We start from the raw sequence: 18588 nt of genomic DNA on the forward strand, positions 1-18588 counted from the left end.
AGCCTCAACCGGGACCTGGGATTCATGTCGCATTACATTCATCCCCCACCATCTGGCCTGTGAAATCCTACCAACTGTCCTGGCTTGACACAATTCACACCTCTTTAACCTGGGGTTACCCCATCTCTGGATCTGTAAAGATTTAATCACCAGCTAATGCTCACATTCCAAGCATTGTCTGGCATCTTCGAATTTGTCTATATATATATGTTTCTGGAGCATACCGCTTCATTCACCTGAGGAAGGAGCAGCGCTCCAAAAGCTAGTGACATCGAAACAAACCTGTTGGACTTTAACCTGGTGTTGTAAAACTTCTTACTGTGCTCACCCCAGTCCAACGCCGGCATCTCCACATCATGTTATTAATTGGCACTTTAATCGTGGTTCTGGTTCTACATTGGACCTGAGAGAGGTAGGTCCGAAAGCCACTGATGGTTCCTAGTTCTCTGAAATCGGAGCACCCTTATTAAGTTTCAGGCCCCTCGAATCGCTGGCAAGCCCCCCCCCCCCCCCAACTGCTGGCAATACCCCCCACCCCACACACACAATCGCTGGCAAGGGCATCCTCTTAGCCCACCCCCTCAGTCCCCCCTGTAACCTCACTCAGTCCATCTTCAGCTCTCCCCACAGTCCCCCACTTCAGTGACAGAGGAACAGAGTAGGCTATTCAGCATTTCGAGGCTGTCCTGCCATTTCATGAGATCATGGCTGTGGCCTACCTCCATATACCTGCCTTTGTCCCACATCTCTTAATATCTTTGTTGAACAAAAATATATCTATCTCAGATTTAAAATTAATAACTGTCTGAGCTTTAACTGCTATTTGTAGAAGAGAGTTCCAAACCTCCACCACCCTTTGATTGAAGAAGTTCTTCCTAACATCTCTCCTGAACGGTCTTGCCCTAATTTTTAGATTATGCCCCCTAATTTTAGAATCTCCAACCAGTGGAAATGGTTTATCGTTATCCACCCTATCTGCCCCTGTTAATATCTTAAATATTTCGATCAGATCACCCCTTAGCCTCCTAAATTCCGAGAAGGCGAAGAAAATAAACTGGTAGAATCTGGGTTTTACTCATCTGAAATTCTACCATTTCCATATGGGTTGCTTATCACCTTTTCACTGAATGTTTCATTGACATAGGTTTGCTTTTTTGAGAATTTTGCTGCTGTGTCTGATTTTACACTATTCAACTTTCTGTGGGTTACAAAGAATGTCAGGAACACAGGCAGAAATATGAGACCATGAACCGCCCCAAAAGTTATGACGAGAAACATGATTTTGAAAAATGTCCTGAATATGTAACTTTCTGCAGCGGCCAACACGACCACACCCAGTATCGTTGAAAGAGCTCCCTGGATAATAGGATAACCGAGAGAGTACAATGCATCAATACTTCGCTCATTGGCACTTTCTTTCTCGCTTGATACAAATGCGTATGAAATATGAGCTGAGAAGTCCACAGAAAATCCAATACAAATGACCAGATTAATCATAGATATAGAATCTAAGTTGACATCCCAGAAAGTCATGAAACCAGTCACACCCACTAAAACTGACGCAGTCGCAAATGTTACCCACAGAGAGCAGATTGGATTAGGTATGAACAATAAGGCAACAACCAGCATTGCAGCAGCAGCCACGGCGACATTCTGTATTGTGTTGGTTACGATAACAAGATATTGATCAAAGTAGATGAACGCAGGATGATAAACTTGCAAAGGGATTTTACATTCTTGTGCCAGCTTTCTTAATTCAATCAGCATCTGTTTCTCAGCAATCGAATTATTGACATAAATGGTCTGAATAAAAAATCGTGAAGCTATGATTCTTTGATTATTTTTTGAAAATTCAACATCTTGTTTAAATAAAGGAACAATTTGAAACAGTAAAGCTAAATTGTCTAAGAATGTATTTTTCTCCGTTATATCTATCTGCATCTGTTTGGAAATACTAATGTACGTTCGAAGCCAGGACTCTGACAGGGTACGATCGACATATGAATTATTTTCCAATCGGTCCATACAGATTTCAATTTCATTCTGAATGGTGGAATTCCAATATTCCACAGGTTCAGTGACAGAAACCATGACTCGTGGCCCATATTTCGAGAAAAAATCACTTTGGTCGTCATAGAATTGAATCACATATGAATCATCAAAGGCCAGATTTCGAATATCGATACCTTCTTTGATGTTTAAACAGCCATAAATACTGCCAGCCAAATATCCAGCATACAGGAGCACCACAAATACCTTGGTCCATCTGATTGTAAGGAATGGACCATAATATTTCTTAAAGAAGAAATAAACTGGATGCTCTGATTCTGCACCTGATTCCTGATCAGAAGCCCCACCTACACAACACATTGCATAGCATTTCGATTCATCTGGTTTAGGATCATGTTCAACCTTTCTGAATGTCAGCCAGTGTCTGTTACTGGCTTCTCTTCTCCCATTCAGTGCGAGAACAGCTCCAAAAAACGTAATGTTGTAAAGGAAGCAGAACAGAACAGTTGTACCTGTGTAAACACAAAATGACTGCACAGATCGAAAAGGTGTCAGAATGCCAATATAAAAAGCTAAAACATCAGTCAGAGTGGTGATTGTAATGGAAACAGCTGCTTCAGCGTACGTCTCTGCCAGGCGATCTCCAACTTTATCTTTGACCTTTGTCTTTTGCCAGCTGGACAGCATAATGAACATATCATCGACACCAATACCTAGAAATGTGAGATATGGTGAATTAATACTCTAGTTATTATTAATTAATGATCACAAATGGAAGTTAATAAAGTTAGCATTCCCATTTGAATGATGTATCTGATGGAATCAATACTGCTGCAAAATATTAGATTTCAATGAATAGCAATTATGAAAATTATGAAATGAAAATTGCTTATTGTCACAAGTAAGCTTCAATGAAGTGAAAAGCCCCTAGTCGACACATTCTGGCACCTGTTTGGGGAGGCTGGTATGGGAATCGAACCATGCTGCTGGCCTGCCTTGGTCTGCTTTAAAAGCCAGCGATTTAGCCCAGTGAGCTAAACCAGCCCCTGCAGCAATATCTGCACTGTTTTTATATTTTTTACCTGTTAATAGCAGTATTCTGCAACATTACTGCTGATATGCAGACATAATTCTGCATTAGAATTATAGGCTGCACAATATAGGAATTATGAGCAGTTACAGCCAAATAAACAATTGCTCTGATTTAATGGCTGTCTGCAAGCGTGCCTGAAACAAGTGGATATGGAAAAACCACGCGCGGGATTCGCCGTTGCCCGATGCTGAAATCGAGAAAGGCAATTGGACGGAGAATGGCTCCCGACGCCGAAATTGCGGCAGGCGCTGGTTTGATGCTGGGTCTGGATGCTCCGCCCCCTCCAAATTGGCATCATCAAGATCTGCGCTGCGCGCAGTCACTACCGCATTTGAATGAATGTCATTCTCCGGTCCACCCGTGATGCTCCGCCACCGGTGGACTGAGTTCCCGATGGCGCGGGCTACATGTGGTCTCAGCGGTCGTGAGCCTGGCGTGGCGGCTGCAGAGAGAGGGGGGCGTGCGGACAATTCCAGCAGCGCCATACTCAGCCAAGAACCGTGCTGCTGGCCGGGGGGGGGGGCTTCTGCCAGGGCTGGGGAAGTAGTGGGGGGTGGCCAGGAGGTGGGCTGTGGGGTTGGGGTGGATGGGTGCGCGGTCCAGCACAACTGGCACCAACTTTTCCGGCGTGATTGGTGCGAGTGTGGGGGGCTCTAGGCGTACGTGCGGCTGCAGCTTGTCAGCTCTGCGCATGTCCAGCATGGACCCGGTGATTCTCCCACGTTTTCCGCATGTTTCGCGGGTGTTTCTAGCGCCGATGTTAGCCCCTCACCGGTAGCAGAATCGGTGCGGGAGTGGCGCCGGTTTTTCCGTCATGAAACACCACGCATCCTCGTTGGCTTCAGCACTTAGACACAGGTTTCTGTACTTCATTCCAGACTTTGAGGGCAGCATGGTAACACAGTGGTTAGCACTGCTGTTTCACAGCACCAGGGTCCCAGGTTCGATTCCCGACTTGGGTCACTGTCTGTGCGGAGTCTGCATATTCTCCTCATGTCGGCGTGGGTTTCTGCCAGTTGCTCCAGTTTCCTCCCACAAGTTCTGAAAGACGTGCTTGTTCGGCGAATTGGACATTCTGAATTCTCTCCAAGTTTACCTGATTAGGCACCGAAGGGCTTTTCACAGTAACTTCATTGCAGTGTTGATGTTAATAAAGATTAATATTATTAATTGAACTTCACAAACAACATGGAGTTTTGGGAAAGTTGTAAGTCTGGAGAAACGTAAATAAATAGGGCAATGCAAAGTCATGGAAGTATATAAACATTAAGTTGAAAATGTTAAAATCAGTGTGTTGGAAATCCAGGAGACAGTGTAAGCTGATGCACGATCAATTGCACAAAAACTAAAGTTGGGTACAACTGTGGCTTTACTACAGTCCTGCTGCAGCTGGTGAAATGGCATGGCACTGGAGGTCACGCATATTTATACAGTTCTCCATGGGCGGAGCCAGCCGGCAGGAGCTACCGGCGAACCTGTAGTGCAGATCCTACCTTACATCTCCTATTACAGTGGTTCACCACATTCACCCCCTGTTACAAATGAATCTGGCGGGGGTGACGTGAAACTATATACAATTAGTGCAATTATGTACAGTGGTAGGGAAAGAAAAGTCCATGTTGACGGTCCGGAGTCCGTCAAAGGTTCAGCCGGTCCGATGCTTTGGTGCTTCGTTGGGAGTGGTGTAATGGTGGCGGCGAAGTCGGTGCTGGCGGTGGTGGAGGTGGCACTGATGGCGGTGGTGGCGGTGCTGATGCTGGCCAGTCATCGGGGAACTCTGGGAGCGTGCAGAAATCCTCTTCGTCCTCTTGTGCGGAAAAGGGGGGGGTGTGATCTGGCGGGGTCAATATTGGCGGCGCGGTGGGAGGTGGGGGCGCATTGGTGGTGGGGGGGCTGTTGGGGTGGAACCTGACGGTGCCAGGTCCCTGAGTGAGACAGTACCTTGGCGACCGTCGGGGAACTCAACGTAGGCATATTGAGGGTTGGCATGGAGTAGGTGAACCCTGTCCACCAAGGGGTCCGCCTTGTGGAGTCAGACGTGCCTACAGCGAATGACCGGTCCTGGAGCAGCGAGCCAGGTCGGGAGCGACACCCCGGATGTGGACTTCCTGGGGAAGGTAAAAAAACGTTCTTGGGTGTGTTATTAGTGGCGGTGCACAATAGTGACCGGATGGAGTGCAGAGCGTCAGGGAGGACCTCCTGCCAGTGAGAGGCTGGGAGGTTCCTGGACCGTAGGGCCATCTGGACGGCCCTCCAAACCGTCCCATTCTCCTGTTCTACTTGCCCGTTTCCCCGGGGGTTGTAGCTGGTCGTTCTGCTGGAGGCTTTACCCGTGCTGAGCAGGAACTGACACAGCTCATCGCTCATGAATGAGGATCCCCGTCACTGTGGATGTAGGCGGGGAAACCGAACAGAGCAAAGCTGGTGCTGAGGACCTTGATGATGGTGGCAGGCGTCATATCGGGGCATGGGATGGCGAAGGGGAATCTGGAGTACTCATCGACCACACTGATAATGTACATGTTACGGTCGGTGGAGGGGAGGGGCCCTTTGAAATCCATGCTAAGGTGTTCAAAGGGGAAGCCTTCACCAGGCGCGCACGGTCTGGCCGGTAGAAGTGCGGCTTGCACTCCGCACAGACCTGGCAGTCCCTGGTGACTGTCCTTACTTCCTCGACGGAGTAGGGCAGATTGCGAGCTTTGACCAGATGGTACAATCGAGTGACCCCCGGGTGACAAAGGCTGTCGTGTAGGGCCCGGAGTTGGTCAGCTTGTGCGCTGGCACATATACCTCGGGAGAAGGCATCTGGGGGCTCGTTGAGTTTACCGGGGCGATACAAGATCTCGTAATTATAGGTGGAGAGCTCGATTCTCCACCGCAAGATTTTATCATTTTTGATCTTGCCCCGCTGTGTGTTATTGAACATGAAGGCTACCGACCGTTGGTCCGTAAGGAGAGTGAATCTCTTACCGGCCAGGTAATGCCTCCAATGCCGCACAGCTTCAACGATAGCTTGGGCCTCCTTTTCGACGGATGAGTGTCGAATTTCAGAGGCATGAAGGGTGCAGGAAAAGAATGCCACGGGTCTGCCTGCCGGGTTTAGAAGATCGGCAAGGGCGACGTCTGAAGCGTCGCTTTCTACTTTGAAAGGCAGTGACTCGTCCACTGCGCGCATCCCGGCCTTGGCGATGTCTGCTCTGATGCGGGCGAAAGCATGTTGTGCCTCGGCCGCGAGGGGGAGTTGGGTGGACTGAATGAGTGGGCGGGCCTTGTCCGCATAGTTTAGGACCCACTGAGCGTAGTAGGAAAAGAACCCCAGGCAGCGTTTGAGGGCCTTGGGGCAGTGGAGGAGGGGAAGTTCCATGAGGGGGCGCATGCGGTCGGCATCGGGCCCGAGAAGTCCGTTTTGGACGATATAGCCGAGAATGGCTAACCGGGTCGTGCTGAACACACACTTCTCTTTGTTGTAGGTCAGGTTGAGAAGAGTGGCAGTGCGGAGGAATTTATCGAGGTTGGCATCGTGGTCCTGCTGGTCATGGCCGCAGATGGTGACTTTATCAAAGTACGGAAAGGTGGCCCGCAAACCGTATTGGTCGACCATTCAGTCCATCTCTCTTTGGAAGACCGAGACCCCATTTGTGACACCGAAAGGGACCCTAAGGAAGTGGTAGAGGCAGCCGTCCGCCTCGAAGGCAGTGAATGGCCGGTCCGACTTCCGGATGAGGAGCTGGTGGTAGGCGGATTTCAGGTCAATTGTTGAGAAGACCCGGTACTGCGCAATCTGATTGACCATATCAGATATGCGTGGGAGAGGGTACGCGTCGAGTTGCGTGTACCGATTGATGGCCTGGCTGTAGTCCACGACCATCCTGTGTTTCTCCCCAGTTTTAACCACTACCCCTTGGGCTCTCCAGGGGCTGTTGCTGGCCTCGATAATACCCTCCCTAAGCAGCCGCTGGACTTCGGACCTGGTGAAGATCTTGTCCTGGGTGCTGTGCCGTCTGCTCCTCATGGCAACAGGCTTGCAATCCGCAGTTAGATTGGCAAAAAGGGAGAGGGATCGACCTTGAGGGTCGCGAGGCTGCAAACGGTAAGGGGGGGTAAGGGCCCGCCGAATTTGAGGGTGAGGCTCTGGAGGTTGTACTGGAAGTCCAGGCCCAACAGGAGTGTAGCGCAGAGATTAGGAAGGACATAGAGGCGGAGGTTACTAAATTCTATGCCCTGGACCGTGAGGATGACTGTACAAAAGCCTCGGATCGGGACGGAGTGGGATCCGGAGGCCAGGGAGATCCTTTGATTGGCAGGGTGGACCGCGAGGGAGCAGCGCCTTGCCGTATCTGGGTGAACAAAGTTTTCGGTGCTCCCGGAGTCCAGCAGGCACGAGGTTGCATGGCTGTTGATTTTAACCGTCGTCGACGCGGTGGCCAGGTTGTGCGGCGAGATTGGTCCAGCGTCATCGAAGCGAGCTGCGAGTAGCCATCGGATGCTTCGGGTAGCGAGCGTGTACAGTTCCGATGTCGGGATGTCCGGAGACCCTGTGGGGGACAAGATGGCGACGCCCATGGTGCGCAGATTGCGGGGTCGGGACAAGAAGGCGGCGACAATGGGGCGCACGTGGCCGAAGGGGGACAAGATGGCGGCACCCATTGGTCGCACATGGACCTGGGAGGAGAAGATGGCGGCTCCCATTGTGTGCCTGGCGTGGGGGACGGGGCGATAGCGCGTGCGATCGCAGAGACTCCGCGAGCCTGGCACACCGCCGCGAAGTGGCCCTTTTTACTGCAGGCTTTACAAACTGCAGTGCGGGCCGGGCAGTGTTGGATGGGGTGCTTCTGCTGACGGGCAGAAGTAGCAGCGGGGACCCCCGGGGTGCGCAGATCAGCGTGCGGCGCAGGCGTATTGGGAAGGCAGGGCCCCGGCTGAGGAGATCGTCGGCGGTGTCCAGGAGGGGTAGAAAGGAGTAGAAGGGTGGGCAGTGCGGCGGGAGGTGTACAATTGTACGTTACGGGATGCGACCATCATGGAGAGCACCATGGTTTTCGTCTCTGCCAGTTCGAGCGTGGCCCCTTCCAGTATTCGTTCTCAGACGCGGTCCGACGCAATCCCCATCACGAAGGCATCACGCATGAGGAGATCTGCGTGTTCAGCGGCCGTAACCGCCTGACAGTCGCAGTCCCGGATGAGTGGAATTAGGGCCCGCCAGAAGTATTCGATGGACTCACCAGGTAGTTGCGAGCGGGTGGCGAGTACATGCCTGGCGAAGAGAGTGTTCGCCTTCTGCGCACAGTGTTCCTTAAGGAGTTCCATTGCTTTTGTGTAATTCGTGGCGTCTTGGTTCAACGGGAACACGCTGGAGCTCAGTCTGGAGTACAGGACCTTTATCTTCTGAGCCTCCGTTGGCACGGGGTCCGCAGCCTTGATGTAGGCCTCAAAACATGCTAGCCAGTGAGTAAAGTCTTTCCTGGTGTCGGGCGAGTGCGGATCCAGCTGCAGGTGATCGGGCTTAATTCTGATATCCATTCTGTGGAAAATCTGACTGTAATAAATTGATGCACGATCAATTGCACAAAGACTAAAGTTGGGTACAACTGTGGCTTTATTACAGTCAGATGTGTGGCCTCCTGCTGCAGCTGGCGAAATGGCAGGGCACTGGAGGTCACGCATATTTATACAGTTCTCCGTGGGCGGAGCCAGCCGGCAGGAGCTACCGGTGAACCTGTAGTGCAGGTCCTACCTTACATCTCCTATTACAGTGGTTCACCACATAAGTCAGGACATTTGTCAGCATAGGTGACTCAGAGGAGAGGTTTTCCAGGTACAGGCACATAAGTAAGTGGGGATGAAGGTGAAGAATACAAGGAAGTGATCAGAGATGGCTTTATTTATGACTGAGATGATGGGGATAGAGAGGTCATGTGGGATGGCAAAGGTGGTCATGAATATGAGAAGCAGTCTTTGTGGTGGGAAAGGTTGTGAGAGGACAGGAGGGTGAGGTGATTGAGGATGGTGGTGGAAGTCACCAAGAATGGGTAGTTGCTCAGTGCAGGGAGGAAAGGAGTGAAGGTGTGTTACAAATAAGTGTGAAATTTGGGATTGGGCAGCAGAGAAAGAAATTTTAAAAGAGAAATGAGAGAGATGGAATTAGGTCAAGTGTACAAAGTAGAACATGCCAGAGCGAATCAGAACCTCAGAATTGTTACAGTGCAGAAAGAGCCATTTGGCCCGTCATGTCTGCACTGGATTTCTGAATGATGGTCGGGGTCAGAATAATCTGCAATCCAAGCAGACAAATTTGAGAGGACAATCATCTGAAGTTTGATCATACTTTAATTGGGAAAATCATATTACTGACCGAGAATCAGAAAAGGTGCATTTGCTGTATTGATGGCAAACTTCATCCCGCAGAACAAAAGTAGTCCAAATCCCGACAGCACGGCTAATCCAGCTGATACAACTCCCAGAGAAGCGACCCAGACCTTATTTCTCACACAGTCAAACCTGAAATTAAATGTGATCACGTTCTATAACACAACAGACTTTCTTGTATGAAGTTTTCAATGAAAGTGCATTACAAATAAATGTGAAAATATAGTTCCTACCTCATACAAGATGTGATGGAAAAGAATATTGAAAGAAAATATGTGATAGAGAACAAAGGAATAATCTTTTTTGAATTTCCCTCAAATTCTTCTTGTCTTGATAGTGATGAGAAATAAGAGACCTGAAATTCAGGAATAAAGATTATAGATTATCAAATACACAGTTAAGTTATTTTTAGATAATTGCATCCTGTTGTTCATTCATACCTCTCAAATATTCAATTATTTATTTGACATAATCAGCGACCAAAACAATGTTTAATTCTTATTTTCAAACATTGTTTTTGAGCACAACAATAACTGATTGACAGATTCTAAAGTGTTGCTCGCTTTTACTTTTCTTAAAAGAATTACATTAATTAGTAATAAATATAAGGTGTGCATTCCTGCATGTTGCAGCATTGGTAGAAGTTTATTTTAAAGTATTTAGCAACATATGCATTAAAAAGACAGCAAAGAAATCATTGTCCAGATTGGGTGCCCTTTAGTTCAGAACAATGCTGTAATCCTTAATTTACAATTACACATAGGAACATGATGTTGTACATAATAGTTTTTCAAAGTCAGGGCTGGTGGATAGCGGGCAGGTGTCAGGAGAGTCATGGAGCGATCGGTCCCGCTGTTCCCGATCGTGGGAGAAGCGGCGAACCACCGCAACTGGCTTTTACATGGAGAATTGCGGCTGCTGCACCTTTTAAATGGAGATACAGATTAGACTGTGTGGAGTCTTCTGGCCAGAAGCGGCAGCAGAGAGTAGGTCAAGTGCCCTGCATGTAAAATTGACTTGAAACTCTGTCCATAGACGTTCTTTTGGCACCAATGCAGGGAGCAGAGCTGCTTCGATTTTGCAGCTGCTGGAAAGCAAGGCAAGTGAACTGCGAAGATCAATGTCTGTTTTTTAAAAGTAAGAGACAGCCGGAAACTCAAATAGGCAGTTTACCTATTGGAGAGAACCTCACAAGAGTCCAGGGCAGGACAGAGCAGTGGAAGTGTTAAGAGCTCCAGCGTCTCTAGTTAACGGCCCTGAAAAAATAAACTTACCTCGGAACAAAGAAGTATAAATATGATTTCTTGAGGTATGGTTTTGCCAATTGTGACAATGCAAATAAGGAGACAAAGCCGCGTTCGGCGATCGGTCGGAAAATCCTTCAAAGCGGCGTACTCTAGGTGTACGCTGCGTAATGTATCGATGGCTTCAGGACTTTGCCTGAGGCCCGCCCCCCCGATGCTCCATCCTCAACCGGCCGAGTTTCCGACGGCGTGCGCCGTGTGTGGTCCCAGCCTGTCTGGACCTCGATGTGGCGGCTGCAGACTCAGTCCAGTGCTACGACAGTCGGGAGAGGGACGATTCGCGGGTGGGGGGGGGTGGACATTATTCAGGACTGGGGCACTGTGGGGAGTGGTCCGGGGCGCGCAAGCCGGCCTAAGGGGGGGCACTATTTTGCGGGCTGGGTGCACGAATGGCCCCTGCCATGTAGCACGACGCAGCCGCTATAGGCTGCCACTGTGTACATGCGCGGCCATGGACTCGGCAATTCTCTGAGACGTATCGGCAACTCAAGCCAGATGCTCTCTGCTGCCGCCATGCTAGCCCCCAGCAAAACGGGGAATCGGTGGTCTCAGAATCGGAGAATTCAGCCTCATGTGTGTTATATTCAAATGAGTGGAGAAGTTTCAGAATATGAAAGAGAAGTGGTGTGCGAAAAATTCCTTTTTAGGTTGAGATCCCAGAGTCTGTTATTAACTTAGCCTGACTCCAAATTAAAAGACGATGCTGCTGCAGCTCACCTGTAATACCACTTTAAAACATGCCAAAAGCCCATAATGCTGTCAGCATTCTGAAGTAGCATCTCCCATGAGTATCCAGTGCTGAGTAAAACAAGCGTTTTGTTGCAATTGCCCTTCACGACAACAGACATGGGTAAGGTTGGATCGTCCGTTTTCATGAAGATAAAGGCGGCACAAAGAAACTGGCTGAACTCAGCACCTGATATGCTCATTGACCTCTGATGCTTTGAACTGCATTCAAGTGAGATCACCCCCCTTTGCATTAAAAGGTAAGCAAACAGGGTGGGTGTCGTGAAGGTTGGTCGTCGTGTATCACAAAGGTCGCTTTACATGCGTTGCGAAGGTTGGCCAGTTGGCAAAGCAGGGAGAAAAAGTTTGAAAAACACTGCAGTACGCAACACTTAAAAAATGTGAGTCCCTCACATTCTTAAGTTTTCTTTTCATATAATGAGAGCCGGAGCATAGCACTGAACATTCAAATTGTTTGAACAGTCACGCAATTAAGATGCATAGCCAAATCATATAAGTCATAATTCAGCAATAACTGAAGAGAATTTGACATCATAGCACCTAAATTTAGAGCATTTTGCACTTCCTCAGAATGCAAAAAATATGGCGGAGTTTATTTTCTTTCATGAGATGTGAACATCACTGGCTGGGCCAACATTTATTGCCCATCAATAATTGCTCTTGAGAAAGTAGTGGTGAGCTGTCTTCATGAACCGCTGCAGTCTACATGTGTAGGTACATCCACAGTGCTGGTAGGAAGGGAGCTTCAGGATTTTGACCCAGTGACAGTGAAGGAATGGCGATACAGTTGTGAATCAGAATGGTAGGTTGCTTGGAGGTTTTCCCATGCTTCTGCTGTCAGGTGGTCGAGATTGTGGATCTGCACGATGCTGGTGAAGCAGCTGTGCCGAGTTGCAAGTGTGCATCCTGCAGATGGTACAATCCTCTCCTACCGTACATCAGTGATGGAAAGAATGATGTTCAGGTTGGTGGATGGGGCTCTGATCTAATGGGTTGTTTTTCCTGGATGGCGTCAAGCTTCTTGAGTATTGTTGGAACTGCACTCAGCCAGGCAAGTAAAGACTATTCCATCACAGTCCAGGCTGGTGTCTTGTGGATGGTGGACAGGCTTGGTTCAAACTTGGACAAAGAACTGACTTCAAGGGGTGAGGTGATACTGACTGCCCTTGACATCAAGGCCCCATTTTGCGAAGTATGGCATCTAAGAGTGATGCTCGATCAATAACTCCAGAAGCGAGATTGGAAGACAATTGAAGGCTTTATTGGACTAGATGTTTCCCCTAGCAGCGCAGGTACAGAATGCAGCTGCTAGGGAGACACAGGCTCTTATACTCCACCTTACTGGGCGGAACCAGCAGGCAGGCTTCACCAATGATATTGCTGTCTCAGGTACCTCCCACACCAATGGTCTTACAGCATCAACCTGGGTACCTTAAACCCCTAATACCGACTACCACAAAGAGCATTTAGGGAACTGTGACTGTTATATTGCAAGGCGATTGACGAGGCAACGTTGAAACACATAAGAGGTTTATTTAACTAAGGCAAACTATATACACTGGACAGCACAACTAGTACACAGGTCTTGTTCCCACAACTTCTGGGCTAAATCTGGCCAAGCCCCAACGACCAGGGTCACACTGAAACTCCTGATCAGCTTATGTTCAAGTGCTGTGTCTCTGTATGCTCTAGGCCCGTAATGGGTCACGCGATGTATCACCATTTAAAGGGGCCAGACTCCCACAGTGACCTTGGCATCATGAGGTTTTGGTTAGCTGTGGAAAGGGAGAAGTGGCAATTTAGAGTAAAAATATTAAGCTGAAATCGGGCCAATTTCATGGGGGTGAGAACAAGATTTGGCCCAGGTAATTTGGAATCAAAAATGACAGACAAAACTGTAACAGGCTACCTTTAAAGTGGAGATGGTACAGTGCAAGGACATTTACATTTTATTTGCGTTGATTCATGGGATGTTGTCACGGAGTCAACATGGCTTCATGAACGGGAAATAGTGTCCGATTAATTTATTAGAGTTTTTCGAGGAAATCTCAACCAGAGTGGATGGAGGGGAACAGGTAGGTGTATTGTATTTGGACTTCCAGAAGGCATTCGACAAGGTACCTCACAAAGGTTAAGTCATAAGATAAGCCCATGTGTTGGAGGTAGTATATTGACATGGAAAGGCCTGTGTTGGCATTTTCTGCAGATCACCATAGAAGGCGGGAGAGTGCTGATATCCCGCTGTGAGGAAAGCTCTGGCACTCCCCAGTTTCTGTAAAAGTCTGACTCCTGTCCTTGAACGGGATCTGCATCAGGACATTGATCTCGGACCACTGCGCTGGGGGAAAGGGGGTTGGGGAGTGGGGGTGCAGCTGGCCCACTGTGAAGATTAATGTGACAGAGGCTTCACATTATATCAGGTGTTATATGTTTCAATAGTGAACATTTTACTGTGACAGATTTCCACTCCCCCTACTTACTGATAATGCCCCCCCCCCCGCCCCCCCCCCCCCCCCCCCCCCTCCCCGCACAGTGCTCACTCAATGCTTCTCCCTCTTCTTGATCTTTCGTGGTCTCGTGCTACGTCCAGTTATGTCCCCAGGATGCACATCAGAGGCGGAGGCAGCCTGCTGCTTTCTGCAACCAATGCCCTTTAATGCCCTTGGAGGGCCTGGAGCCTCTGACTTACTGGTGTCACTGGCGAGGCCGTGCCACCCTGTTCTGTCCGCTGCCCTTGAGATGCGGTGGTGTCAGAAGGCGGCATTTGGAAGAACTGGAGACCGCCGTCGTTTTCTTTGTGACAGGCCCTGGGTAGGCCTCCAGGGCTTCCTCCTCCTGGACACCGCACTTGGGGCCCTGGGGGACTCCATGGAATGGGGGACAGTTGGAGTGAGCCCCAGAGGCCTCAGAGCCATCTGGCACTGCCAGTACTGTAGGCTTCCCATTGACTTTACCATGGTGTTGGTTCCCTCAGCGATCGTCCTCAGTGACTGGGCTGCGCTCTGCAGTGCCTCAGAAATGTCCACCTGCATCTGGGACATTCCCTCAGTGACTGAGACATGATGTTGAGGCCCTCAGTCATGGTTGTCACAGACTGAGCCACGCCTTGGACACCACCACTCAAAACGGGGACGTCGTGCTCCAGGTTTTCCACTGCAGTCGCCACCCTAGCAGTGTTGGTCTCGGTGCCACGCATTGTCGGCACCAACTCCTGCATCTGCAGTCTTTGGGACTCCTCCAATTCACTTTTCAGTCACTGGAATGTCGCTGACACCCTCTCCTGAATGTCACGGTTGTGTCCTATGATCTGCATCAGCTCTGGGACAACCTTGTCCAGGGGCGTGGCACCTGGCTGGGACCCAGCTGTATCTGGGATCCAGCAGACCTCCGACTCCTGTCTCACTTGGATGTTTCTACCTCCACCTCGATGTGCATCAGCAACTATGTGGTGCTCACCAGATTGTGTCCCAGAAGCTTGTCCACTAATGTCACCCACAAGGTGCGTGTCTCTGCGTTGGTGGAAGGTGCAGGTGATAGTTATGTATAATGCCATAATGGCGGTCTCCACAGAGCTCTCCTCTGAGGTGTTCTCTTGGGTGGCGGCTGGGGGGGGGCGAAAATTACTCCAGATGGCTCAGCCTCATAAGATGGAGATCGTGTGAGACAATGGACATGTGGTCAGTGAGAGGACCATTTTGACTGAGATGAACCATTCCCTTGAGACAGGTCATCTGGATGAAGGGGCAGTAGATCCTCACCTCACTGGTGCAGGTCAACCTCTCTGTCAGTGACTGCTCTCTCCTTGGGCAACCCCGCAATTTCCAGGGTCTGTTCCTCATGGAGAGGGGGTGAGGACTCAAATCTCTGCCTCCATCTTGGCCTTTTCCTAGGAGGGCACGGTAGCATAGTGGTTAGCACAGTTGCTTCACAGCTCCAGGGTCCCAGGTTCGATTCGCGGCTTGGGTCACTATCTGTGTGGAGTCTGCACGTTCTCGCAGTGTCTACGTGGGTTTCCTCCGGGTGCTCCGGTTTCCTCCCACAAGTCCCGAAAGACGTGCTGTTAGGTGAATTGGATGTTCTGAATTCTCCCGAACAGGCCCCGGAATATGGTGACTTGGGGCTTTTCACAGTGACTTCATTGCACTGTTAAGGTAAGCCTACTTGTGACGATAAAGATTATTATTATTTATTATGGGCTATTTCCTCCCCTGGGGACAAAGAGAGAACATTTTGAGCCACACGCTTGATGGGTCGGGGGCTCTAAAGCAGGGGGCATCTGTGGACGCCACACCTGGACAAGAAGGGGTTGTGCTGGTGGTTGCCAGGGGGTTTTGAGGAATAAGCATGGAGATCGGATGTGGGGAGGCTGCGAGGTGTCAGCCAGTGAATTGAAGGGAGAGGTGACAAGCAAAACTGGTGCCAGGAGAGAGGAGGTGACATACCCTTGTAGCCATCTGGGATGGCCACTTACAATACGAAACATGGACGGTCGCAAAGCATAACGGGAAAAATGGACAATGTAAGGTTCAGGCAGGCTCAAAGCTGGAATGGATATTTGTGAGCGAAGAATCCAGACAGTATTGAAACCCCCAACCGATTAGCATTTTGATGGCCCATCTCCGTAAGACAAAGGACTGATACTTGAGTAACCGATACAATCCCAGACATTTCGGCGCCACTCCCTGTACCCACAAAGCATCAACAACAGGATCAATGACCGTTTAGGACACGCCCGGCCATCAAGGCACCCGCCCCTTTATTGGCTCAAATCAAATCCAGTGATCGAGAATTGCCCAATTAATGGGGTCCAAACCGAAAGACCACCCAAAGAGCGCAAAACTCCCCAAGGACCTGATGGTCTGCATCATGATTGCCGTTGGATCAATACAGTTGCGCGCGTTACCCACCCCTACACCCCTCACCACACAGGCCCTAAACATGACCACCCAACACAACATCCCTAGCCCGGACACTACACCATACATAGACACAGCCACTGATACATCCACATGGTGTGACAATATCATAGAGTGGTATTCCATTTCATACACAGTAGAAGCCCTATTGATGAAAGCTATACTTTGCAGTATCATCCAGACGATCAGACTTTGGAAATGGCGAAGGAGAGCCTCCCGCCCTCCAGTATACACACTCAGAGACCCCTTTCTCAGACTTCAGCAAACCCCACACTCCTTCTGAACTTTTCCTCCCTAATAAATTCTGTGGTTTGTTTTTTTAATAAAGTTACCTTCTCTGTAAATTGACATTAGTGTTAAGTCGGAATGTGATGGTGCTATTGTTTATTTTGTATTGTAAGATAAGTTCTTTGGTCATTAGATAGTAGCATGAGTGTAGTTTAGTTAAGGACAGTTAGAGGTTCCCCTTTTTGTGTAAAGAAACTGAAATGTATGTTCGAATGTTATAGCGCCTCTTAGAATTTTTAGAGATGTATGTTGTATTAGGGAAAACTTAGGTAAATGTTTTGACCCATAGGACAGAGCAGGGTAGAACCTGTCCTTGATTGAGGGTACCCGGCATATTAGTGAACAGGAGAAGATTTAGTAGTGTAATCCTTCACGCTTCACGCTGAGGATCAAGAGGACGGACTGTAGCCATCTGGGATGGCCACTTACAATAAGAAACATGGACGGTCGCAAAGCATAACGGGAAAAATGGACAACGCAAGGTTCAGGCAGGTTCAGATCCTGAATGTATATTTGTGAGCGAAGAATCCAGACAGTATCGAAATCCCCAACCGATTAGCATTTTGATGGCCTACCTCCGTCAGACAAAAGACTGATACTTGAGCAACCGATACAATCCCAGACATTTCAGCGCCACTCCCTGTACCCAGGAAGCATCAACAACAGGGTCAATGACCGCTTAGGACACGCCCGGCCATCAAACCACCCACCCCTTTATTGGCTCAAATCAAATCCAGTGATCGAGAACTGCCCAACTAATGGGGTCCAAACCGAAGGACCACCCAAAAGAGCGCGAAACTCCCCAAGGATAAAGAGAGAGACCACCATGTGTTCGGCCTCTCTTGGACCTGGCGCTCCGGCAATGTCTACCTCTAATTGCAGCACCACCAGAAGCAAGTTCAAGTTCAACGCCCGCTACCAGATGGATGAGCCCAGCTGAGCAGCAGTTACTTCTCCAGACCCGATAGATCCAGTTTTGAGCAAAGGCCACTGTGCCTCTGACCTAAGCCGGGTGCCTGAAGTTAAGTACAGGTTGTCATAGTTGATAGGTGTAATTTAACTAGTAGTGTCTATGTTGTATGATTAATTGTGTGTGTAAATAAAGTACCCTTGATCTTCAACTAACTAATTGGTGCTTAGCTCTTTGATCGATATCCGGTTGAATCTTGTGGTGGTATCATTTGATACCCGGCGACTCTGAGCAATATAATATCGATATCCAAAGAAAGAAGGGCAACCTTATTGATTGCCGTATTTATAGCAGGTAAAAAAAAAGGCAACACCCTTGCAGCTCATCGGAGGCTACTGCCTCCCAGGTGGCATTGTTGACCCTGCTGCTGGTCCTCCGACCCCCTCGGGGGAAAATTGTGGTCCTATCTCAACCACAGCTTCGAGAAGCCTGGCCTGGTTGGCATCACCAAAGCGAGGGGCAGGACTGCGAACTGCCATGCCTGCATGTTGACTGTGAGCGAGTGAGTGGTAAAGGGGCCTTTAAACACAGCTCCCCCTTGATAGCGACGAGTTGCTGAGGAGCGAGTCTGGCGAATCAGATGGCTCAGGAGGCAGTAATGTCAAGAATCTTGCGGGAGCTCATTTTGGGCATGAAGTGCCGTTGCGTACGGGCTGCGACCTCGCCAACGTGGCCGACATGAAACAGCCCCCAAACACACCCAAAAACGGATTTTGACATTTTTTTGTTGAATCGCTCCTGTGAAGTTGTTCATTTTGGAATGGAGACCAAAAGAACCAAGCATTATTTAAATGGAGAAAAACTTCAGAAAGCTGCAGCACAAAGCAACGTGGGGGTACTTGTGCACAAAACACAGAAAGCCAGCACACAGGTACAGCAGGTAATAAGGAAGGC

The 18588-nt window shown here is 49.1% G+C and overlaps 1 protein-coding gene across 1 annotated transcript in view; it reads right to left on the reverse strand.

The window, feature by feature from the left end:
- Positions 1–560: 560 nt before the first annotated feature.
- The window catches only part of LOC140424869 (patched domain-containing protein 3-like), a 31675-nt gene continuing 13647 nt past the window's right edge, over positions 561–18588 (reverse strand). Inside the window, exons 2-4 of the mRNA XM_072508407.1 lie at positions 9703–9824; positions 9456–9601; positions 561–2723 (exon numbers count right to left, since the gene is read on the reverse strand). Of these exons, the coding sequence (XP_072364508.1) occupies positions 1072–2723; positions 9456–9601; positions 9703–9824 (1920 nt within the window). The 3' untranslated portion in view covers positions 561–1071. The remainder of the gene's footprint in view (positions 2724–9455; positions 9602–9702; positions 9825–18588) is intronic.

This window comes from Scyliorhinus torazame, chromosome 6 (assembly GCF_047496885.1).
Source record: "Scyliorhinus torazame isolate Kashiwa2021f chromosome 6, sScyTor2.1, whole genome shotgun sequence".
NCBI lineage: Eukaryota > Metazoa > Chordata > Chondrichthyes > Carcharhiniformes > Scyliorhinidae > Scyliorhinus > Scyliorhinus torazame.